This window comes from Nicotiana tomentosiformis, chromosome 8 (assembly GCF_000390325.3).
Source record: "Nicotiana tomentosiformis chromosome 8, ASM39032v3, whole genome shotgun sequence".
Taxonomy (NCBI): Eukaryota; Viridiplantae; Streptophyta; class Magnoliopsida; order Solanales; family Solanaceae; genus Nicotiana; species Nicotiana tomentosiformis.
This window is the reverse complement of record NC_090819.1, coordinates 3,474,516-3,500,627: the sequence shown is the minus strand read 5'-3', so window position 1 is coordinate 3,500,627 and position 26,112 is coordinate 3,474,516. Positions and strand designations below refer to the sequence as shown.

The 26,112-nt window shown below is 41.7% G+C and overlaps 2 protein-coding genes across 2 annotated transcripts; one reads left to right on the top strand and one right to left on the bottom strand.

Moving 5' to 3' along the window:
* Positions 1–1,901: 1,901 nt before the first annotated feature.
* Positions 1,902–2,321, bottom strand: LOC138896824 (uncharacterized mitochondrial protein AtMg00860-like). Its single transcript, XM_070182168.1, has one exon. The coding sequence runs from the start codon at positions 2,319–2,321 to the stop codon at positions 1,902–1,904; it is 420 nt and encodes a 139-aa protein (XP_070038269.1).
* Positions 2,322–16,462: 14,141 nt separating this feature from the next.
* LOC104116672 (uncharacterized) lies at positions 16,463–18,401 on the top strand. Its single transcript, XM_009627576.4, has one exon. The coding sequence runs from the start codon at positions 16,561–16,563 to the stop codon at positions 18,040–18,042; it is 1,482 nt and encodes a 493-aa protein (XP_009625871.1). The 5' UTR covers positions 16,463–16,560; the 3' UTR covers positions 18,043–18,401.
* The last annotated feature ends 7,711 nt before the right edge of the window (positions 18,402–26,112 follow it).

Below are 26,112 nucleotides of genomic sequence, written 5' to 3'. Positions count from 1 at the left end.
CTCTTGCCATTCTATTATGGTAGAGTTGACCGTCACAAACTGCGTTCATTCTTTTTCCATCAATGAGAGATAGTTGTTCATACCGGTTCCGTACCTACTTTGCGTCACTGAGTTCAGCTTCCTGTATGATTCTTAAGGAAGGGATCCACATTGTTTGTCGATTTGGAGTACCTGAATCAATCATTACTGAAAATGCCGCCAATCTCAACAATGACTTGATGAAAGCTATGTGTGAAACATTCAAGATCAAGTACCAGAATTCTATAGCATACAGGACGCAAATGAATGGAGTGGTAGAAGCCGCCAACAAGAACATCAAGAAGATATTACAGAAAATGGTGGACAACTACAAGCAATGGCACAAAAAGCTACCATTAGCTTTACTCGGGTATCGAACCACAGTTCGCACCTCAACCGGGGAAATTCCCTATCTACTGGTTTACAGTATTGAAGTCGTTATTCCCACCGAAGTGGACAAAATCTTCTACGACCTTCTTGGTTACCACCTTATGGGATGCAACTTCAACCCATTTTGTGAAGTAGTCTTTATCCACCAGAATGAACCTATGTCTGTTTAAAGCAGCGAGTTCGATTGGTCCGATGACATCCATGCCCCAAGCAGAGAAAGGCCAGGGCGAACTGGTTACATTGAGTTTGTTGGGCGACACTCATATCATATCAGCATGTATCTGGCACTGGTGACACTTTTGAACATATTTTATGCAATATGTTTCCATAATCATCCAGAAATACCCTGCCCTTAATATCTTCTTGGCCAAAACGAAACCATTCATGTGGGGTCCACAAGTTCCGGCATGTATTTCCTCGAGCAATCTAGACGCCTCCTTGGCATCAAGACATCGCAATAATCCCAGGTCTGGAGTTCTTCTATATAGAATTCCTCCGCTTTGAAAGAAATGATTGGCCAATTATCGGAGCGTGCGCTTCTGAGTGTGGGTAGCATTCTCTGGATATTCTCATTTTTCAAGTATTCCTTGATATCGTGGAACCATGGATTTCTGTCAAACTTTTCTTCAACATGAGCACAATAAGTTGGCTACTTATGAATTCCTATTGGGATCGGATCGATGAAATTCTTGTCCGAATGTTGTATCATGAAAGACAAGGTGGCTAATGCATCTGCAAACTCATTCTGAATCCTTGGAACATGTTTGAATTCTATCTTTGTGAATATCTTGATCAGCTCCTGTACACAATGCAAGTATGGTAATATTTTGGTGTTCCTAGTAGCCCATTCTCCTAGAACCTGGTGCACCAATAGGTAAGAATCTCCGATTACCAGCAACGCCTAAATATTCATGTCGACGACCAACCTGAGTCCAAAGATGCAGGCCTCATATTCTGCCATATTGTTGGTGCACGGGAACCTGAGTTTTGCGGATATATGGTAGTGTTGACTAGTTTCTGATACTAGAATAATTATGATACCCACTCCTTTGAAGTTTTCTGCTCCGTTGAAGAACATCCTCCAACCGTCATATGCTTCGGTATTATCCTCCCCTATAAATGATACCTCTTCGTCGGGAAAATACATTTTCAATGGTTCGTATTCTGTCTACGGGATTTTCTGCCAAGTGATCTACCAATGCTTGCCCTTTGACTGCCTTCTGAGTTACATAGATGATGTCGAACTCACTCAGCAATATCTTCCACTTTGCTAACTTACCCGTAGGCATGTGTTTCAGAAAGATATATTTTAGCGGATCCATCCTTGATATGAGATATGTAGTGCACTCACAGAAATAATGTCTCAACTTCTTGGCTATCCATGTCAAAGCACAGTAGGTGCGTTCCGACAAAGAGTACCGGGCTTTGTAAGGCATGAAATTCTTGCTCAGATAATATATCGCCCGCTCCTTCCTTTCAGTTTTATCATGTTGTCATAGAACACAACCAAAGGCTCCATCCAACACAGACAGATAAAGAAGCAGAGTTCTTCCTGGTTCTATTGGGACCAACACAGGCGGTTTAGATAAATACTCCTTGATTTTGTCGAAGTCTTTTTGGCATTCTTCAGTCCAGCTTGTTGCAGCATCTTTCCTCCGCATTCTGAAGATTGGCTCATATATCACCATTAATTGCACTATAAAGAGGCTGATATAATTGAGGTGCCCTAGAAAACTCATCATATATTTCTTTTCCTTTGGAGGTGGCAAGTCCTGGATAGCTTTGATTTTTGACGAATCCAGCTCAATACCTCGGCGGCTGACGATGAAACCTAACAGTTTTCCAGCGGGGACTCCAAAGGCACATTTTGCAGGATTAGCTTCAAATTGTATTTTCGAAGCTGGTTGAAACATTTCTTCAAGTCTGCTATGTGATCCGAACTCCTTTTAGATTTGATGATAACATCATCCACGTACACCTCTATTTCCTTATGTATCATGTTGTGGAAGATAGTGGTCATGGCCCTCATGTAGGTAGCCCCAGCATTCTTCAAACCAAACAACAATATTTTGTAACAATATATTCCCCATGGTGTGATAAAGGCGATCTTTTTGGCATCCTCTTCATCCATCTGAATCTGATGGTATCCTGCGAAGCAATCCACAAAGGATTGGACTTCATGCTTAGCGTAATTGTCAATCAGTATGTGTATGTTAGGCAGCGGAAAATCATCCTTAGGACTCTTTCTGTTTAGATCTCAGTAATCGACACACACTCTAACTTTTCCATCTTTCTTCTGAACTAGCATAATGTTGGCTAACCAGGTCGCTCGAAGAAACTTGTCCTTGATTTGCTTAGTGACCTTCTATTTTATCTTCAAACTCATATCTGGCTTGAACTTTCTGAGCTTCTGCTTTACCGGTGGACACATGGGATTGATGGGTAGCTTGTGAGCTACTATGGATGTGCTCAAACCAGTCATATTGTCGTAGAACCATGCGAAGATATCCTCATACTCTTTTAGGAACCTGACATACTCTTCTTTATCTGACGGTGATATATGAATTCTTATGCGAGTTTTCCTTGACCGTCTCAGAATCCTCTAAGTTAACGACCTCAGTTTCCTCCAAATTAGATTTTGGTTTGTTTTCAAAATTCTCTACTTCTTTGACAATTTCTCCAGGTATCACATCGTCTTTCGGATCTTCCGAATCACTGTCCTTAAGTTGCATTGTCTCATTACATGTCACAGGCATAGGTTCATTAGGATATGTAATAATCATGCTGAAAAGAATGTAGAAAGATAATAATAAATATGAAAAAAAGTAATGCATTAAAAACTTTGAAATGTCAACAAGTACGACTCGATAGCTCGACTCAAAACAATTTGGAAATAAATCATGCTAATTTGCCAGGCTACCTAGGAACTCGGTGCGCTCGAGATGGTGCAGTGGTCCCGTTCTTGAGAACAACTCCCTTTTCCATTGTCTGAATGGTAAGGTCTTCCTCCTCCTCAACAATTGCACTGCAGTCCACATCTTCTTTATCTAGAAACAACTTCCTCATACCGTCCAAAACCTCATCTTCTTCAGTTCCCCATATCATGTTGGCTTGACGGAATGTCTAGTGCAACGGTGGTACGGGTTGTTCCAGTGGATAATAAGGGGCGCGCCATGGCGGTATCCAATCCTGATGCTCTTGTACGGTGTATTCATATCCGAGTCCAAAGGCCGTGCCATGGTACTGTGGTTGTACATGTTTAGTGATCCCTTGAAGCTTTTTGCCAAGACCTTTGCCTGGTTCATATACCGTCTACAACAATATGCTTTCTATTTTCTTGCTCCACCATCGATCCTTTTTAATTGCAATCACCCGTTCATTGCGGTGATACATTTCTCCACCCAAGTTCCTCTTATTTTTGATAACTTGAACGGTCTGATTGGTGTAGATGGGGTTGCTTCCATCTCCATGAATGATCACCACCTGATGACTCCATTCGAACTTCACAGCTTGATGCAGAGTAGAAGTCACTGCCCTAGCTGCATGTATCCATGGTTGTCCCAAAAATAGATTATAAGTAGCAGATATGTCTAGCACTTGGAACTCAACATCAAACCAAGTTGGACCCATTTGTAGATCAAGATTGATTTCCCCGATAGTGGATCTCTGAGATCCATCGAACGCCTTCACATTCATGTTTCCCATTTGTATCTCGTGTAGGCCTTTACCTAATATCTTTAGAGTGGTTAGTGGATATGTGTTCAGGCTTTAAACTCCATCTATCAAGACCCTAGCAATGAACTTGTCCTCGAATTGCACTGTGATATGCAACGCCTTGTTGTGACTCAGTCCTTCTGGTGGTAACTTATCTTCATGGAAAGTGCTTTCCAATACTTGTCCAACCATGTTAGCCATATCTCTAGTAGTGATGATGGCGGGTACATAAGCTTCACTTAGCACCTTCATCAAAGCATTCTTGTGCGCATATGAGTTTTGCAACAGTGATAAGATGGATATTTGGGCAGGAGTCTTGTTCAGATGATCAACAATAGAGTATTCTTTGCTTGTATCTTCCTCCAAAGATCGTCGGTGTTGGTCTCAACATTAGGCGGTTTGAATGCAGCTTCCTTGCTTGTTCCTCCCAGATTCTCAGGTGTGTAAACTCTGCCATTTCTAGTCATACCTTGTACGGCACCTGTTTCCTTCCATTTTGGCTTTTCATTTCTTTCTTGTTTCCGCAACATAATCCCACAGGATGACATCAGGCAAGTAAGGTGGTATGGGAGCTACTACTACAGTGAAGGGTGTAGCTACCTCGACTTCAAATAGCGCTTGGGTTTGTACCACAACTGGCGTGAGGGTGACTCGAGATGTTTTAGGAGCGTCTCCCTCTCGAATGAGTCTAATGGACCCTTTCTGATCTCACTCCTCATCAGTTTTTATCACGTTCACTCTCTCACCTATGTGATCCGGGAGAGGGTTGTTACGGATGTTCGGTGCATCTTCTGTTACTTGTATAACCTTAGTGTCGATCAGCGTCTGAATCTTGTCTTTCAACGAGCGACATTCCTCAATGGTATGACCATTTATGCATGAATGATAAGCACACGTTTTGTTGGGGTTGATCCATTGGGAGGGATTTTCTACAACAACAGCAGGAATAGAGGTGACATAACCAGCGGCCTTTAGTCTCTCGTACTGTTGGGCTATGGGTTCAGCAAATGGGGTGTATTGTCTAGGGGGTCTGCGGTGGAAATTTGGACGTGGATTTGGGTAATTTAGGCAGACAGGTGGAGGTGAATGCTAATACGCTGATTGAGTGTTGTAGGTATGGTAGGTGGCGGCAGGGTATTGGTATTTTGGGGGTAAGGGTTGATATGTGGGTGAAGGTGTTAGGTATGCGAGGGGAGACTTAGGGCCCTAGGCTATCATCACGATACCTACTTCCTTTTCCTTTGAAATACCTCCTGATTGCAAAGCTTTATTCGTGTCCTGCCGCACTTCGAAATTAGTTACCATCCCACTCTTGATTCATTCTTCTATTCTTTCCCCTAACTTGATGATGTCTGAGAACTTGTGATTTTTGATGACCATCAATCATTCATAATATTGCGGATCTTATGCTCTAACAAAGAACTTGTTCATTTGTTCTTCTTCAAGTGCTGGACTTACCTTTGCGGCCTCTGATCTCCAATGAGTAGCATACTCGCAGGAGGTTTCTGTCGGCTTCTTCTTGAGGTTTTGAATGTAGAAAACATCTGGCGTATTTTCTGTGTTGAACCTGAATCTGTCTATAAAATCTGATGCCATACTTACCTAATTAACCCACTTCTTTGGATTTTGACTGATATACCAAGACAAAGCGTCTCCTGTAAAGCTACACATGAACAGTTTCATGCGGATTTGTTTATTTTTACCCACTCCTACAAGCTTGTCGTAGTATGTTCTCAGATGTACATTCGGATCGCTAATACCATCGAACATTTCAAACTTGGGAGGTTTGTAACCCTCTGACAGTTCCACATCCGGCTGAATGAATAGATCTTCATAGTTTAGACCTTCAACACCTTTCCCACATTCAACACTCTGGACTCTTCCTGTAAGCTTCTTGAGTTCCTCCGCCATGTTTCTAACAAACAGGTCCTTCTCAGTTAGTTCGGGTATGTATTGGATTTGCTGCAAGGTGTGAGGTAAGGTTTCCACATATATCAGATTTCTTTGATGAGTTCCTGGAACTTGGGTATATGGGTGGTCGTTGGTCGATTTTTGGGGATCGGGAGTAGGTTGTGGTGTATTTTCGGGAGTGTGATAAGTTGTAGTTTGCGGGTATTGAGTTGGATGATGGTGGTGTTGTAGAGTCGTTGGCATTGGTGGCGGGTTAAGGTTCTGGGGAGGTGCGGGATTATGATACTGGTGTTGTGCGGGAGGATTTAGAACTATGGATGGTGGATTCTGATTTTGTGCGTTTTGTAGTGGTGTTTGGTTTTGGGTAGCCGGGTTTTGCTGGTTGATGTCGGGAACATTGAGAGTAAGGGAAAGGTTTGCCAGATTTTGGACCTGCTCAAGCTCGCCCTGTAGTTCCAGGATTTTCTGTTCCAAACATAAGACCAACTCATTCTGCCCCAGAGTACTTCTACCATTTGAAGTTTCAACATTTTCTGCCACAACAACATAGTCTTTCCTGATACTTAAATCATCTATCTTCCTCTTTCCATTACTTTTGCTTTTAGGGTCGCTAGGTAGAGGAGGAGGTGGAGGACCTCTAGATCTAGTGTGGTATGTTGATGATGCCAGTATGCATGAACTAACCTTTGGGAATGGGAATAATCAAAAAAAGAAAGAAAAAGCAAAAGATAACCAAGTCAGTAAGGTGAAATAAAAGAGTGTTTGCAATAATTAAACATGTTTCACAAAGTCATGCAATAATTTGGGGACCTCATTGTGCCCGAGGTAGTCCTAAGCGACACATAGACTTGGAGAAAATTGGTGCCAATGTTTGCTTCATTTCATTAATGCAAAAATGAGCCAAAATAATATTTTACTAAATCAACAATAATATAATAAAGTTACTAATGGCATTTAGCCTTATTACATAGAAATCTAATCTAAGCTAGAAAGCAGTAAAGAACATCATCTCCCAATCTACTTGGTCCCTGAAGGACCTTCTCTATGCTTGGCTCTCTTGACTCCATCAATCATGTTTTCCAAATCGCGCATATCCAGCAATAAGTAAGCTTTTGCCAGCTTTCCACCTTCATCGTCGTCCGTGCCTTGAAAATCCGAAAGTCTCTTTCTCGTCTTCCCTTCTAGATCCATCATTCTTTTTCCAAGTATTCCAATCTGTCCATTGACTTAGTGGTAATCTCCTTCCATTCCCTTATCGCCTCCATTTTCCCTTTGTGCTTCTCCAGATGTTTAGCTTCGGACTCGAACACCCTTTTGTGTAGTATCTTGTACTTCACCTGTGCCTCAGCCACTTCATCTATGACCCTACCCTTCAGATTTACTCCTGGTTTGACATCCCCAACTACGTCATCTTCTAGCCATGATAGATAGTAATACATATGACCGGCGTGATACCTGTCTAGTTCAATAGTTTCTCCTTCCACAATGGTCTTTTGGTTCCACATGTGTTGTGCTTCGAACTTGAACAGGATGACATCTCCCTTAAAATTTGCCTTGTACTGGACCATGTTGGAAACCTGAGGTATGACTTGTTTTCTTCCAGCTTGTCTCATTACCCTTATAGGAGCATAAGGGTATATGCCTCGCAGCCCGATCAGTACCAAGTGAGTAGTTCCTTTTGATCTAATGATGAACTCATTACTAGGAAACCATTCAAACATCCAATGCACTTGCTCGTCTGTCAGATTGCTGAAGAAACACACCCAACTTATAGCATTTCCAGGCTTTGCAAACCTGTTTGGAATGAACGTCATTTTCTTTGGGTGATGGTTGGCTTTGTAGTCATTTAGTGGCCTTCGCAGAAGTTATTGGCAATACTCACCCCTCTGAAAGTGTTCCAGCATCCAGACTTGTAGCAATAGATTGCAATCCTCGAAGTGTCCAAACCCATGCTTGCACTAATCTAAATCAATGTACATCTCAGCTAAGATCATTGGGATGATAGTATAAATTTGTCCTTCGATACCATCCATTAAGGTCCTGTGACCATGGCTAAGTGAGTATGAATTCTTCCCCCTTTCATTGGAAAAATCAACAAACCCAGGAAGCAGACAATGAAAACAAAAACTCGGCGATGCACCCATCCCAAATAAGTAATGGCTAGTTCATCAATATGAAGATGATATGACTTGCTATGCCGATAGCGCTCGTAAAGAAACTCAAAAATGATGTATGATTTCTTTAGACAGGGTAGTTTATCATTCTTCTTAAAGCCTAACATTTTCAGAAAACCGCGGGGAGTGCGATGCTCTGGTACTAGCAGTCCCGAACTATCCCAAGGTAACTTGGCAAAACCCCTTATTTCTTCTAAGAGAGGATTCATTTCTATATTACCAAACCGAAAAATAGCTCGTTTCTCATCCTAGAATATGGTAGCGTCATCGATCAATTCCCTATTTTGTTGAACGTTCAGTAAAGATGGTAGATTACTAAGTACCCTCCTCACATGATTCTTGTCACAAGGAGCAAGGTCTTTCCACCAGTCAAGTAACAAAGGCGGGATATTCTGGACCATACCGAACCTGGGATTTCGTGCTTCATTTTCTGCAAACAAATCAGAGTTAGCCCTTTCCCCCTCTAGATTCGACTACTTACGCAATAATGATCAACATGTTGGCACATTTTCTCCAAGTAATGCACATAAAATGATAGTGTCCTTTGGGATTATGGAAATCCCGTTGGACTTTGGACAAGGTTTATCTAAGCGGGTTGTTACGTTAATAACGCTTCAACCCATACCAGGTTTAGCATGATGCATGTACATTTCAAGTCAGAGTGTGGTTTCTAGAAAGATCTAGACTGGTACTCTTAAGTGGACAACTTGAAAGAGAAAGGCACAGGACAGTCGACTGCACCGCTGATCGACTAGTCTTCCGCAAATAAGCCTTTCCGATTTAAAAGGATAATTTCAGGAAAGCGCGAACACTCATCAAGCACCGCTATGTTTATAATTGGCATGAGTGGAATATGATGCAGAGCATGCTTTATGCAAAAATAATAACACATTGCCAAGTATTTGCATGATAAAAGTACGTAAAACAGTAAATAAAGTAGCAAAGGTGAACATGAAAAAAAAAGAAAGGAAAAGAAAGACAAAAGAGAAGTCAGTTTAGCTCATAAAAATGTAAGAGAACATAATGAAACAAGTAGGGATGGAATAGAGAGAGTTCATACATGTCATAGAAAATAAAGGAAAATAAGGGAAGGGATGTGCATGTAATAGCAGTTTAAAACATATGAAGAATAAAATAAAGGAAGTAATCCACACAAGTTAAGTTCGTCATGGTAAGAGCCTAAGTATATACCCAATAGAGTCGCCATGCTGTCGCGCCCCGTTTTCTCGCGAAAGCGAACTTCGACGTGTGACAACTCTTTTAAATGAGGTATTGAAAGAGAAGAGTCGTCACCTAATGATTTTTGAGGTGCGTTATGACACCCATTTCCAAATAACTTTGTTTAACTAGTCAACGCCACTAAAGATCGGGTAAGGGCTCAAATTACCTCAAAGAGAAGGTGTTAAGCACTCATCGAGCTCCACAACTGTGGGTCCCCACCAAACTTTAAACTATGTGGATCATGTAATTAGGCTAGGTGATCAAATAAATAAAGAGAAATTTAGAAGTAAAAAAAAATCTTATTATAGCACATGAGAATTGGTACAAACTTTAATGACTACAAGGATATAGCCATATTGATCTATATTAAATGACTAAGTGTAAATAACAAACATGTAAAGGGGGGGGGGGGTCCTAAGTCTTTTAGCCTAAATGATCACCCCGTGCAACATAAATAATACTTCGCAATTCCCTTAAGGTGGGGGTTGCTCATATTATTCAGCGGGCACAAACTATCATCTCCTGCTACCTGATTACTATATTGAAGTTGTTTACCTAAAGGCGCTCTAATTCATTTCTAGGTCGTACCCTACGCGTGCACTACCCATCCCATGCCTATGGTCCAGGAGGCTTTGGACATCTATTTGGATGGTTCTAGACTCTTCTTAGGATGCTCAAATTGTTAAAACTAGCGCACATTCAAATTGCACGCATGCAGGTTCAGCAGTAGGTAGTTTTTAGACGCATTAGGATAATTAAGTCATATAGGCATGATTTCTATGTGATTCCGGTTTACAGTATTGTACAAGTGATAGTGCTGCTTTAGACTAGCTCATGGGCAGATTTGAAGCGTTGCAAGTCTTATAGGAATGCTTTCTAATTGTTTGCGCAATAAGGCAGTGAAACGATCTTAGAATTCCGAATTACCAGTGTTGATTTTATAGACATACTTCTTAGGCAGGTGACTGTATCTTATAGACAGGATTTCTAGTAGTCAGCAATTGGAATTTATTTTATATACTTTATCCCTATAGGCATGTCCTCTAAACGTGGCAATACAATGAAGTAACAAAGTAATTGATTAGTTGATTAAGATACTATAGTCATGATATCTAAAGGAGCAGCGTACCAAGAGCAATAGAAACAGTTGTTTGATTGATTAATTTAACCTTATAGACATGATCTCTAGATGGACATTAGCAAAAGATGTGTTATTGTATCCTATAGGCATGCTATCTAAAAGGGTATAGAAGTGGAGCATGTGAACCAGTGAAGCACTTAGATTCTTATAGGCATGTTTTCTAGTAGTGCACAGGAATAGAACATGTGGAGCAAGTGAAGCATTTGGGTTCTTATAGGCATGCTTTCTATCAGTGTACAGAAATAGAGCATGTTAATCAAGATAACAAATAAAACATTTAGACCCTATAGGCATGTTTTCTACCCTTTCATGCGAGAATAGAGTATACCTGTTTCCCCAATTTTCATTAACACCCTAATTGTTTGTTTATAAATTATTACAGGACCAAAGATAAAAGGGGAAACAGATGCAAATATTACAGAATCGAGATGATTACATGCCCCAACAAATAGAGCAGACCCAAGAAGAGCTAACCCAACATTGTTTGGGCCTTCAACAGACTCTTTCACTCAAATAGCAGGTCGAGACCCAAACACTTCACAAAACAGGAGAGTATGTCCATTTGCACAACCCAAAGCAACATACAGACTCATATCCAACCCAACAATTACAATATTAACCACTTTACCGAATAAATTAATGGACCACACATGGAAATCAACTAAACAGTTCTAAAGCAACACCTCATAGAGACAATATTATGTGACATTTAGCAGGATTCATGAACACATGGGAATTTCATAAGCAAGAATGACAGATTTGATTAAGCAAGGACTAGGAACTAGGAGAATCAGTAAACTTAATTTCAACATGGTAAGTTTGACATGGTAAAATAATAACATGGTTAAATCATTAAGCAGGTGAGAACATGCTGAAGACATAACATCATGAGAGTTGAGGAAACATGTCATTTATAGTTAACAGGGTAAGAACACACAAGATGCACATGTTGAGCCTTCTGGAGTGGGTCTAGGGTAGGGCATGGTTCAGAATTAGTCTAAAAGGGATTTTAAAACTATAAACCTAAGTAGGAAGGTTTGATAGAGCCATAGTTAGAGGATGACAATTACACATAGTAAACAAGAAGACATGTATGATCTATAACAGCTAATAAGAATCTCAATTGTGTTGACTATGATACAAAGGTTCCCCAGTTCAAAATATCATAGTAGAAGGCATTGCCAACTTAAGGTTAAACAGAGCAGACATATTTCAGAACTTAAACCTGTCAACCATAAACAACACAGGGAAACAAAGTGTAGTAAGATTCAACTGGGAAGCTAGGTAATACTCAAGAGTACAGAGTTGGCTAGACACCGCATTGCAATTCTTGAAGCCACAAGTTTTGTTAAAGCATAGGATTCATAAGGACAAGAGTAGGGCCTACATAAAGGATTCATAAACTTATTAAGACAAATTTCGGACATGCAGTAATTCTCTAGAGTTTCAGGGCAAGCGTTCAAATTCGGACATAAAGACACAATATTAAACAGTCAATGTGAGAGATTAGGCATTCATAAACACAACAACTTCGAACAAGTATCACGACCCAGAAATCTTCTAATCATGCTAACTTACACAATCCAAAAACATCAAACAAATGTCGACATAATATCATATTGGCTTTGAAACGCCCACATAATAGGGATGTTCAAAAGCGTGAACACAAATTGGGAAGAAACATAACTGAGAGAGCTTGTGCACCTACCAGTTTGCAAATTTAACAGCAAATAGAGAAGAATCACTAAAGGAAGTAGCAAAATAGGAACAACAAGAGGAATTCCACATCCGTAGTGCGTTAGAGTTTACAGAAGCTTCGAACAAGCCCCGAGCAGTACTCGCACTAGAGGGGTAATTAGAGATAATTCTGGTGGCCTTGGATTTCAGCCGGCCACAACCAAGAGTGCATAAAGTAAAGAAGAATGAGAGTAGAGAGGATAATAATAATGGTAACAATAGTTGTAGCAGTAGTCATTGTTTGTCAGGGAACGAGGAAGGGGAGTTTATATAGTAGTAAAATTGAACGAACAAACAAGGAAACATAATTGATCAAACACAAAATAAGGAAAGAAAATTATGCAAAAATCAATTCAAAATCAATTCAGGAGAAAAAAATATGGTAAACCCTAGTTCAAGAAGGAGAACACAAATAGTCAGAGATCTCACTGAATCTGACCCATATATCCTGGTAATGAGTGTATATAGACGAAATATCGTCTGGATCTAAATAGAATGGAGCTTGATTCCCTTGATTCGGAGCCTGGCACTTACCAAAAATAGGCGAGTACTATGTGATACCAAAACCGTGTAAGAAACAACGAGACAGGGCATAAATGGAAAGGGAATCATGGAGTGATTCCATGTTGAGTTCGGAGTTAGAGAGGATAAGGGAGGAGGAGGCTAGGGTTTCTTCAAGGGAGAAGAAGAGGATAAAGGTGCATAAGGGCGGCGGTCTTTAGGAAAATAGGGATTAGGGTTTGGGGTTGGGTAACTAAAAGTGGTAGGGTAGTTGTGGGCCGTTGATCTTGAGAGATCAACGGCCAAGGTTAAAAATCGAGCCGGACGGGTTGGTTTAACGGTTTGCGATCGGGTTGGATTAAAAGGGTCGTTTGGTTTGGGCTAATGGGATTGGGCCATGGATTTGGGTCTGTTTGGTCCAAAAATTTGCCCTTTATTAGGCTACAAAATTAAATATACAAAATTTATGAAAATAATAATTTATAAATATGATTAATAAATAATAAAATACTATTTATGAGGTAAAATACTGGAAAATAATAGCTTAACATTATAACAAATATAAAAATGCTATTATAACATAAATAATATAATAAATATAATTATGTATAAAATGTAGGTTATTATTGCAAAAAGTTGTGTAATAATAAATACCAATGTAATCATATGCAATTAAGTAAAATGTTATAAAATATATATGTGGGTGTAAATGATAAATTGTGATGATTAGGTCATCACAAAATAATTTGAAAGGATAATTAATAAATATTCAAGTAATTTAAATGCAAGAAAATCAGTTTTTAAAGCTTTAAGAATTATGAAAAATTATAGAAAATACTTGTATGACTCTTTGAATTGGTAATGATGAAAAAATAATATTTTGAAAGTATATATGCTATTTGAAAATATGAGGGTAAAATTGGTTATCAACAGGCATATAAGAAGCCTGATCTTCGCCGAAACCCGCCTCTTCACCGGGGCCATCGGGGTCTTCTCTGTCCTCGGATCCTCCCGAACCCTCGGAGTCTTACTCGTCCTCGGGATACGCCAACTTTTTGGCCTCGGCCTCGAGCCTCTTAGCATTTTCGATCTCGGCCGATAAATCAAATCCCAGGCATGAGCTTCCTTGGGAGCCTCCCTTCGGGACTGGCACTTCACATATATGACGACTGTCCTAGGTTGCCTTAGCGTCAGCTTTGTACTGGGCCACTATCTCTTCAGCATCGACCCTGGTTATTTCCTCCACTAACATGGCTGCTTCAAGCTCCTTGGCAAGGGTATCCTACACAACAACGGCCGAGCCCAATTGAGACTGGAGTGCTTCGATGTTTTGGGACCGGGCTTCAGCTTTCTCCCTCACCACTCAAAATTGGGCCTCCACAGAGGCCAGTTTCTCCCGAGAAGTATCCTTTTTCCGAAGCCAATCGGTCCATTTTGCCCTTCCACTCTTCGGCCAAGGCCTTGACCTCATCCATCTCGGCTCGAAGCTGGTCGACCCGATCAACCTTCTGTTGGACCTTTGGATTCTGACCGTTAGTCACCGTGTATAGCCTCTCATCACTAACTTCAAATATTTTTACCTGTTCCACCATGTTGGCGTGTTCTTCCTGAGTCGCGTTCAACTCGGCTCGAAGGCTCTTGACTTCTTCTTCACGTTGCTCGTTGAGAAGCTTATCCATGCCTGTCTTCTCAGCAAGCTCTTTGACTTCGACCTCGAGTTGGCTCAGCTCATCCCGGTACCGGAGGAAGGTTTCATGGTGGAGCACCAAAGCGTGCAAATATGAGAAGAGATATTAGAATCATCAAGAACTAAAGTTGAAATATAAAAACGTTTGGTAACACCTTACCCGATTTAGCGCCTGTTGTGCTTTGTTGAACAAATATGGTGCATCTACCTCGTTCATTTTTGCATGGTCCTCATCGGTTACCAGGCACCGGAGGTAGCTAGCTACCCCGAAGGGGGCAGAAATAACCGAAGAATCCTCCAGGATAGTGATAATGATTGATCTCTTCCGGCCAGGATCTAGGCTTGGAGTAAAAAACCGGTTGATCAACCTTGGGCTCAAGTTCGTCCTGCTGACCTCCGAGGATGGACTGTTTCTTGGCATCTCTAAGTCACCCAATTCGGTGAACTCCTCCAGGGCGGATGAGCCTACACCATCAAAGAAGCCTCAGAGAGGATCATCCGCTCCATGGACCCCCTCATTAGATCGCTCCTTCGTCGATCGGGCTTCATCAAACATTGATTCTGTGAATATAGGCGATCCCGAAATATCTATAACGTCGAGCGGGGCAAAGACGACGTCTCTATAGTTCTCGGCCCTCACTTCAGCATCAGCCTCACGAACCTGAGGAGGATTAGCTTCTGTCGTTTCCCCCTCAGCTTCTATCCGTTCCTCGAGGACAGGCGGATCATGGGCTACAACGATTTCATCCTTCTCGGGCTCGTCCCTGAGCTGGAGGAGTGAGCCCGAGTCAAGCACTCGGGAGCTGGAGGTTTTCTTTGGCTTACGAACCAGCCTCCTTCTTGGTTTCTTTTTCTTCGAGCTCGGGGAACTCAGGGCCCTCTTCCTTTTCTTCTCCCCTGTTGTGGCTCCGGGATGCCCTGAAGTAGAGGGATCAGCGGGCTAATCCTCGCCCCTCACCAAGGGCCTGAGCTCGATGGTCTTGGGCAAGCCTGCAAAGAGAGTAGAGTCAATGAGGACATAAGTGCTAGAAAAGACGTCTAGAACTACTTATTCGGAGAGAAAGATCATACCATGAGAACGGGCTTCCCAGCGACCCTTCGAGAGCTCGCGCCATGAGCGTTCTGCATAAGGCATCTGCGAACAAATACCATTGATCCACTCTTTGAGCCGAGGGATGGCGTCTGAAACTCGAGCAAGGGATGCACCACAGCAAACACCGGCTAGAAAAGGGAAGATAAAACATAAAATAGACGTTAGGAAGGAGGTATACTTATGTGATACGTTCCACTTCTCGGGAAACGGCCTCCACTCAGTGGGTATCAGATCGGCGGTCTTTACCCGGACAAAGCGTCCTTGCCAACCCCGATCCTGGTCCTCGTCGATGCTTGAGAATGGGGCTTTGCTGGCCTGACGTACAAGCTTTATCAGTCCCCCCATAGGTTATATCTTGTCTAAAAGTACGACAATTAAGTTATTATTCCCTTAATTCTATAAATTTCTATATCGCTTACAAAATTTTCTGCATACGGCCTTGCTACACTTGGTACAAAGTGAAACTACAACCATTAATCGGTAACTCCACTAGTAGACTTCTTGTAGCCGAGAATTCCAATTAGTTTCCATTTTTAGTTTTTTATTTCTTTCTATATGAAGTTAGTTTTAGTGTTAGGTATATTTAGTTAATAATTACATACGTAAAAAGATCAGAAACTTTCTGCGAGTTTAATAAGTCAAATATGTAGAATAAAAACACACGTCAAAAATACCTTAAAAACCATATTCCCAATGGCAAATCAATGGCAATTAGGCCAACAGTTAAGAGAAACAGTATAATTAGCAGTTACTTAGTACCTTTCATCCATTCATTAATTCTTAAATTATGCAAACTGTTACCTTCTTTTTCTCCTTAACAATTGAGTGTAATATCACTTTCCTTTGTAGCTTTATAAGTAAGGAAATGTAACATTCTGCCTCGTCAATTATCCTTATTTCTGCCTTTCGAAATTTCACTTTTTAAAAAAACACGAAACCTTTTCACTTTTGACTCTGAGCTTCGAATAAAACAATGGACACTACCAAGAAAAAAGAGAAGAAGAAGGAAGTGATTCGATTAGAACGAGAATCTGTTATTCCAGTTCTTAAATCCAGGCTAATTATGACATTAGCCAATTTAATTGAACATGATTCAGATCGCGATGAATTTCTCAAGCTGTGCAAAAGAGTTGAGTACACAATTCGCGCGTGGTACCTTATACAATTCGAAGATTTAATGCAATTATACGCGTTATTTGATCCTGTCCACGGTGCTCAAAATCTCGAGCAACAAAAATTATCAGATGAGGATATCGACGTACTTGAACAAAATTTCTTGAGATATTTATTCCAAATTATGGACAAGAGCAACTTCAAAATCGCCACAGATGAAGAGCTAGAAATTGCGAATTCAGGGCAATATTTGTTAAATCTACCAATAACGGTTGATGAATCTAAGCTTGATAGTAAGTTATTGTCTAAGTATTTTGCTAATCATCATCGCGATGAAAAACTCCCTGAGTTTGCTGATAAATATGTCATTTTTCGTCGTGGCATTGGAATTGATAGGACGACAGATTGGTTTATTATGGAAAAAATTGACATGATAATTACGCGTACGTGGAAATGGCTATTGAAAAAAACAGGTGGTGATAAGTATTTTCGAAGAAAAATTAATAAGAAAAAGAAGCCTCTGAAAAAAAGAATCCCTTCTGAAGAAGAACAAGATTTTTACGTTGAACGAATTCGAATCCAGAATATGGAACTTACTGTCCCTAATGTATTGGGAAAAATTACAATTCAAGAACCAACGTTTGAAAGGATAATTGTGGTGTACAGACGAGCTAGTGAAGACGAAGAAAAACCCGATAGAGGAATTTATGTGAAGCATTTGAAAAATATTCCAATGGCTGATTTAGAAATTGTTTTACCTGAGAAAAAGAATCCAAGTTTAACACCAATGGATTGGGTTCAATTTATTGCATCTGCAATTGTTGGTCTTTTTGCAGTTGTGACCTCTCTTGACATGCCAGAAGCTGATTTATGGGTTCTTTTTGCAATTTTATCCACAATAATTGGCTATTGCGCGAAAATTTACTTCACTTTTCAACAGAATATGGCTCAGTATCAGAATTTGATCACACAATCAATGTATGATAAACAATTAGACAGTGGACGTGGTACACTTTTGCATTTGTGTGATGACGTCATACAACAAGAAGTTAAAGAAGTAATTATTTCGTATTTTATATTAATGGAACAAGGGAAAGCTACATTATTGGATCTTGATCAAAGATGTGAGGAATTAATTAAAGAAAGATTTGGAATAAGCTGTAATTTTGATGTAGATGATGCAGTTCAGAAGCTAGAGAAATTAGGAATTGTTTCAAAGGATGAAATTGGAAGGTATTTTTGTATTGGTCTTAAAAGGGCTAATGAGATTATTGGGACAACTACTGAAGAGCTTGTTCTTAAAGCAAGACAAGGTCAAGGTCAACCTGCAATTACTGAATAGGGACGTTCTTGTATTAATCGCTATGGCGTATATGTTAAATAGTTATTTTATGCGTCCGGTTATCATTCAGGAGCAGTCGTGTAGATTTCCCAGAGATTGTTGTGAGTTCTACGTCAAATTAGATGAATTTTTTTAACCTATGTTTTGTAATTTTGTTTCTTACTTTTTTATTTTGGTTTTGTGAGAATAATTTGGAAATGACTCGATGAGGAAAGTTAAAAGGTAACAGAATCATCCTCAACGAGTATAGCAGATGGAGTAATATCCAGAATTTTTCCTGTAATTTTTATTAATGCACATCTTAATTTTGGTGTCAATTTGGTAGCCAAAAAGAATAAATGGAGTTGGATATTCTTTAATTGTTATTATGTTATATTTTGTAGAATTTTTTATACTATATATCGTTTACCCGAAAAATCGGATAACGTTAAATTTAGATATGGTTCTAAGGGTATGCAAATTTCTTTGATACAAAATGATAATACATGTGTTTTTTGCTATGAAATGGGAAATGATAGACGGGAAGACTAAAAAATATTAGAAGAACAAGCACAATGAAATCTTAATGTGTCTTGGAGGCCTCTCTCTATTGCAGTCTATCTCCCTTTTTATAGTAGAGGGTCACTACTTTATCTATAACAACATAAAATAGTACATATAGTGGAGAACCCATAATGGTTTGTCTCTCCCTTGATTCTCGCCAAGATTTTCTCTCTTGGTGCGGTTGTAACGGCTCTTATCTGCGAGCTTGGCACTGACTCGAGCTTGGTGCTAGATCGAATCTCCAGTCTTAGTTCGAGCTCGATTCTGCCTTGGAGCATCGATATTAGGGGCCTGTGTTGATCGGCGTTACCCCGTAGTCCGATTCGGACACGGGCTCGATAATGATATCGAGTTTTGCCATTGATTGGTCTTATAGCTCGAAACTCGACGTCTCTACTTCGGAATTCGTCCGAACTCGCCATGCGGATACCCTTCGATTGAAATGTTATTATCTCGACCGGTCTTTATGACTGAGAATCGGTTTTGACCGTACACAGATAGTCCCCTCATTTCTCAGAAAGGATGTGGCGAGGAACGATATGATTTCCCTACGGCTCGATCAAATTTATGCCGACGTTTCTATCGAACCCGATCTCGACGTATGTGATAGCTGTCCCATCAGCTCGGTTTTACCGAGGTATTTAATGTGTGTCAGATGGTGGTCGGCCACCGCTGATACCGAACCGTCAGGCCTTAGTCTATAAATAGTCTTTCCACACAACTTTTACCATTTTTGCGCCTTCTCTTCTTCCAAACTTTCCTATTTATCCTCTCTACTTCGCTGTTACGGGGCCGTCCATACTAGAATTTTGGTGTTGTCTATTTCTTCCTTTGCACTCTTTCCTTTCATATCAATGGCGAAAACTTCCAAAATCGTATCTCAGAAGGAAAAAGCCTCTTCCCCATGGCCGTCTGATGATAAGGCGCCGGCGGAGCCGTCAGTTCATGACTATGTTCTTGGCCCGTGCATTTTGAAAACTGATTTTAAGGTGGAGAACCCTTCCTCCGTTCCGGGTCGATGCGAATACGTATCGATGTATACATGCTCTATAACGGAGGATGACCTCGAGGCCGTCCGAAAAGACTACAACTGGGGTTCCGAGGTCGTGTTGCAAATTCCGTCTTCCGATGAGTATGTTACCACTTACATGAAGGGGTTTTTAAGTGTTTACACTTATCCCTTCACACTAGGACCTGTCGACCCGGTGATTATTGATTTCTGCAAAAGGTATCAAGTCACCCTTGGCCAAATCCATCCCTCTTTATGGCGTATAGTGATCTTATTGCGCTTCTTCTCTATCAAAGCCGGGGGGTTGGATTTTTCTCTGAACCACCTCATACGACTGTATCGGCCTCAGATATTTCGAGGGCTAATCAGACTTCATCGTCGGGCATCGAAGGCATTGATGTCGAGCATCGATGAAGACAAGGATCGAGGTTGGATGGGTCATTATATCCGAGTGAGGACCCGTGATCTCATTCCGTAGGAGAAGATGTCTTTCCCTGAAGAATGGAATTTTGACCGTAAGTGATTTTTGTTCACTTTTCAGGTGCTTTTCCGATTTTTTCTGATGTCCTTCCCTGATGTTCAGCTGCCCCTTGGATGCCACAAGCGGTGCCCGACCTCGAGGACTGGGTTCGGAAGTTGGCCTCGACCTCCTCTTACGCCGAGCGCGCTTGGCATGATTTGGCAAAAGGCAAATGGGAGGCCAAGAACCATGGTGAGGTTTGCTTCTTGTTTCCTTCGAAGTATTCTTTGCGTTCTATTCGTTACCGATTTCCTCTTGTGCAGGCGTAACCAGGGATACTGCTTTGAGGCCTTCGAGCGGCAAAGAAGGAAACAAGTCCCTGGTCCCTAAACAGGGGGAAGATAAGAAGCGAAAAGCTTCCTCTCGGTCAGAGGACCACAAGCCCAAAACTCGCAGGGTGAAGAGAAAAACAATTGCCCTTTCGATTGACTCGGTCCAACGACTGAGAGAAGAAGAAGAAGAAAATAGCTCCTCGGCTTTGGTAGTCCGGTCTACGGAGGCCATCGAGGTTGCCGGAGCTCCCGAGCTGATGGCGGTTGTGCCTGTTGGGGTTGTTTCCGAAGACCAGAATCTCGACCGGAGTACTCCGAGCAATTTGCTCGGGCTATGACAATGGGTGATTCGCCTTCTCTTCCATCTTTTTCTGAGGAGGCGCTGAAGGAAGCTCGAGAATTGAAGACTCCCGATATCGGCGCAGGCTCTGGTGCAGGGGATCCTTTCAGGGATTGTTTTACTGGAGTCGACGATGGTTCCTATGTCGGTGATACTTCTCTTTTATTAGATGAGGCTCAGCGTTTCATTACTCGGGTAATGATTCTTCCATACTTCGTTTATTTGTTATTTTCCATACTTGACTCGTGTTTCTTACTGTGCAGGCCATTAGTAGGTTTCGAGTCGATCTTAGCCAGTGTGAGGCCGAGCTCCGGAAGTTCTCAGGTGAGAGAGATGCCTTACGGCTTCTTTGCAGCCAAAAGGATGAGGCTATAAAGGACCTCCAAGTGGATTTGGCTAAATTCCGTGAAGAAGGGGTCGAGCTCGATAAGCAGGTGAGCCTCGTTCTGTTAAAGTATGGGTCTGACACAACCGTGGAAGTTAACCTTTCGTTGTCTCAGTTACAGCAAAAGATCGAAAAGATCGGGTTACTTCGAGAAGAAGTCGATCAAATCCGAGCTGAATGCAATCGGTGGAAGGAGACCCTTGACCGCCTGGCAGCGGAAAAAGAGACCATCTTAACAAAATTATTATCGGCCGACATTCAACTTCGAAGTGTCAAGCAAAAGGGGTCGGTTCAAGCTAAGAAGATTGAGGAGCTTGAAACACGACTTGCTGAGGCTAAGGTGGAGGTTGAGTCGTCGAAAGTCTTGGCAGATAAGTCCATTGCTGTATATCGGGCTGATGCTGAGGCTGCTCACATGGAGGCCCGGGCAGCGGTGAAGGTCGCTGATACTCGAGCTCATTGGGTTGCAGAACTTGCTAAGTGTAGGTCTTGGAGGGAGACCCTCGAGGAGATACACGCTCGAGGTTTCAACCTTACCGAAGAGGTAAAAAAGGCAAAACAGCTCGAAGCGGAAGCTGAAGCCTTGGCTTCTGATGATGATGATGATGATGATGATGGTAGCGAAAGCGGATCCGAGGACGGGGAAGAGCTCGACCAGGAAGCTTAGTTTCGAATTCTTCATGTTTTTACATTAATCTCGTAGGTAATTTTCGTATATATATGTATAATCAGGTCGACTTGTTTTTGTTCTGTGAAGACTTTTAATCGAATGTTGACCTTGTAGTCTCTTTGATCAATCAGATTTGTAGCCCCTGGGTTTGCTTGTTGAGTCGATGATTCAAACTTTGAAGGAACATAATCCGTAGATGTAAAAAGTAGCTTATTAGCTGTCGAGTGAATGTTTGGAACTTGAAATATTATAGCCCGTAGGTGTAATGGTCGAGTGCGTGCTTGCTCAAACTTGAGATAAAGGTAGCCCGTAGGCTTAATATTCGAGTGATTATTTCGAACTCGGAATGTAAGTAGCTCGTAGGCTTAATGGTCGAGTGAGTGCTTTCTCGAACTCGGAATATCAGTAGCCCGTAGGCTTTAATAGTCGAGTGAATGTTTTGAACTCGAAATGTAAGTAGCCCGTAGGCATTGTAGAGTGAGTGCTCTGTTCGAACTCGGAATAACAGTAGCCCGTAGGCTTAATAGTTGAGTGAATGTTTCAAACTCGAAATTTAAGTAGCCCGTAGGCTTAAATGGTAGAGTGAGTGCTTTGCTCGAACTTAGAATAACAGTAGCCCGTAGGCTTAATAGTTGAGTGAATGTTTCGAACTCGAAATTTAAGTAGCCCGTAGGCTTAAATGGTAGAGTGAGTACTTTGCTCGAACTCGGAATAACAGTAGCCAATAGGCTTAATAGTTGAGTGAATGTTTCGAACTCGAAATGTAAGTAGCCCATAGGCATTTTAGAGTGAGTGCTCTGTTCGAACTCGGAATAATAGTAGCCCGTAGGCTTAATAGTCGAGTGAATATTTCGAACTCGAAATTTAAGTAGCACGTAAGCTTAAATGGTAGAGTGAGTGCTTTGCTCGAACTCGGAATAACAGTAGCCCGTAGGCTTAATAGTCGAGTAAATATTTCGAACTCGAAATGTAAGTAGCCCATAGGCATTGTAGAGTGAGTACTCTGTTTGAACTCGGAATAATAGTAGCCCGTAGGCTTAATAGTCGAGTGAATGTTTCGAACTCGAAATTTAATTAGCCCGTAGGCTTAAATGGTAGAGTGAGTGCTTTGCTCGAACTCAGAATAACAATAGCCCGTAGGCTTAATAGTTGAGTGAATCTTAATTCTAGTTCCACAATAAATCTCAAGTCATTGCACATGTGTTTATGTTTGGGCCGATCTATACGAGCATGGTTCATTTTGACCATTTGGCTCTTACAATGTTTCCTGTTGGAACCTTGTTGTGAGATGACTTTCTTGCATCTGAACTCGATGTATTTGAGGGCCCTGATGCTCCCCCGGTATTCGAGGTCCATCGGAAAGAGGCCTCGGATATTGTTGAAAGTGCAGCATGATCGATGGTTGCCTCATTAAAAACCTTGCCGAAAAACCCATTTGGGAGAAAACCGGTCTAAGGGAAAAAGAGTGCAACGCGTGCTCTTGATCGAAAGATCTTCTTCAGCTCTTGTTCGGACTTCTGCATGGGTTAGTTAGATGAATATGGAAAGGTCGTACCTTAGCAGTAGTACCGTTTTAGATGTGATACATTCCAACTGCTTGATAGTTGTTTGCCGTTTATGATGCCTAGCCTGTATGATCCTTTTCCAACGTTCTCGAGCACCTGGTATGGTCCTTCCCAATTTGGTCCTAATTTTTCTTCATTTGGATTCCGAGTATTGATGGTGACTTTTCTTAACACTAAGTCCCCGGGCTTGAAATGGCGGAGTTTAGTTCTTCGATTATAGTACCTTTTGATTCGTTGCTTTTGGGCGGCCAATCAGATGAGGGCAGCTTCTCGTCCTTCGTCCGATAATTCAAGGCTGGTGTTTATAGCCTCGTTATTTGATTCTTCCGTCATGAATTGAAATCTGGGACTAGGTTCACCGACTTCGACTGGTATCAATGCTTCGAAACCATATACTAAGGAGAATGGGGTCGCCCCCGTACTGGATTTTGACGTTGTTCGGTATGCCCAAAGGACTTCGGGCAGGATTTCTCTCCATTTTCCCTTCGCGTCGTTCAATATCTTCTTCAGGTTTTGAAGAATAGTCTTGTTCGTTGATTCGGCTTGACCGTTATCACTGGGGTGGTATGGTGTTGATAATATCCTTCTTATTTTGTAATTTTCAAGGAATTTTGTGATTTTGCTTCCAACGAATTGCTTCCTATTGTCGCATACTATTTCGGCGGGTATCCCGAATCGGCATATGATATGATCCCAAATAAAGTCTATGACTTTTTTCTCTCTTATTTTCTCGAACGCCTGCGCTTCAACCCACTTAGAAAAATAGTCAGTCATAAATAAAATAAATTTGGCTTTACCTGGGGTCGACGACAGAGGGGCGACAATGTCCATCCCCCATTTCATGAATGGCCACGGGGATAGGACCGAGTGAAGTTGCTCCCCGGCTTGATGGATCATTAGCGCAAACCTCTGACATTTATCACATTTACGAATAAATTCTTTCGCATCTTTGCCCATATCGATCCAATAATACCCCGCTCTGATCGCTTTTCGGACTAATGTGTCGGCACCGTAGTGATTGCCGTAAGTGCCCCCGTGTACTTCCCAGTGGATGTAATTGGTATCTCCCGGACCTACGCATACCGCCATCGGTCCATCGAATGTTCTTCGATATAGTGTTCCATCCGCAGCCAACGTAAATCGAGCAGCTTTAGTCCGTAGGGCCCTGGAATATTTAGGGTCTGAAGGGAGCTTTCCATTTTTTAAGTATTCAATATACTTGTTTCTCCAATCCCAGGTTAAGATAGTAGAATTTATTTCGGCGTGCCCATCTTCGATTACCGATCTTGAAAGTTGGACGACAGTCTCCGAGCTCAAATCACCTACCTCGACCAACGATCACAAATTTGCGAGAGCATCGGTCTCATTATTCCGTTCTCGTGGAACATGCCGTAAGGTCCATTGTTTGAAATGGTGTAAGGTGATAAGCAGTTTGTCCAGATACCTTTGCATCCTACCTTCTCGGACTTCGAAGGTTTAGTTTACTTGACTCACCACCAGCAAAGAGTCACAGTGCGCCTCAATGACTTCTGCTCCTAAGTTTCTGGCTAGTTCGAGACCTGCAATCATGGCTTCATACTCGGCCTCGTTGTTCTTTAACCTGATAGTTTTAATAGCTTACCTAATAATATTACCCGTGGGGGGTTTCAAAACTATGCCTAACCCGGACCCCTTTATATTCGAAGCACCGTACGTAAAAAGGAGCCATACTCCGGATGATATACCTGATTTCAAAAGGACTTCCCTTTCGACTTCGGGTATGAGGGTTGGCGTGAAGTCGGCCACGAAGTCTGCCAAAATTTGAGACTTGATGGCCGTGCGGGGTTGATATTCGATATCGTACCCACTGAGTTTGATGTCCCATTTGGCCAATCGGCCTGATAGTTCGGGCCTATGTAAAATATTTCGGAGTGGGTAGGTGGTTAATACGCTTATGGGGTGACATTGGAAGTACGGCCTTAACTTTCTAGGTGCGCTTACCAGGGCAAGTGCCAATTTTTCTAAGTGCGGATACCTAGTTTCCGATTCTCCTAAGGTCCGACTTACGTAATAAACGGGAAATTGCGTACCTTGCTCTTCTCGAACTAGGACGCTGCTTACGGCGACTTCCGATACCGCCAAGTACAGGTAAAGTTGCTCGTCAGCTTTCGGAGTATGAAGCAGTGGCGGGCTCGAGAGGTATCGTTTCAATTCCTGTAATGCTTGTTGGCATTCTGGTGTCCAGGCGAAGTTGTTCTTCTTTTTGAGTAGGGAAAAAAATTTGTGACTTCGATTCGATGATCTTGAAATGAACCGGCCAAAGGCTGCAATTCTTCCCGTTAATCTTTGTACAACTTTCACGCAGTCCACGATGGTGATGTCTTCGATGGCCTTGATTTTGTCGGGGTTGATCTCAATTCCCCTATTTGAGACCATGAAGCCGAGGAACTTGCCCGAACCGACCCCGAAAATACATTTTTCGGGGTTGAGCTTCATGTTGAATTTCCTCAGAATCTTGAATGTTTCCTGCAAATGGGCCAAATGGTCATCTGCGCACAGGGACTTAACTAGCATGTCATCAATATAGACTTCCATCGTTTTACCTATTTGTTCTTCGAACATTTAGTTTACTAGGCGTTGATAAGTAGCTCCTCGTCCTTTATGAATGCGTGCTTTTCCTCGGACTGGGGCCTTCTTTTTTGCTTCACCGGTATGAACAAAGTGTTCAAGCTTAACTGGTGCGCCGTTATATCCGGCGGGATCCCTGTTATATCTAGATGGGACTAG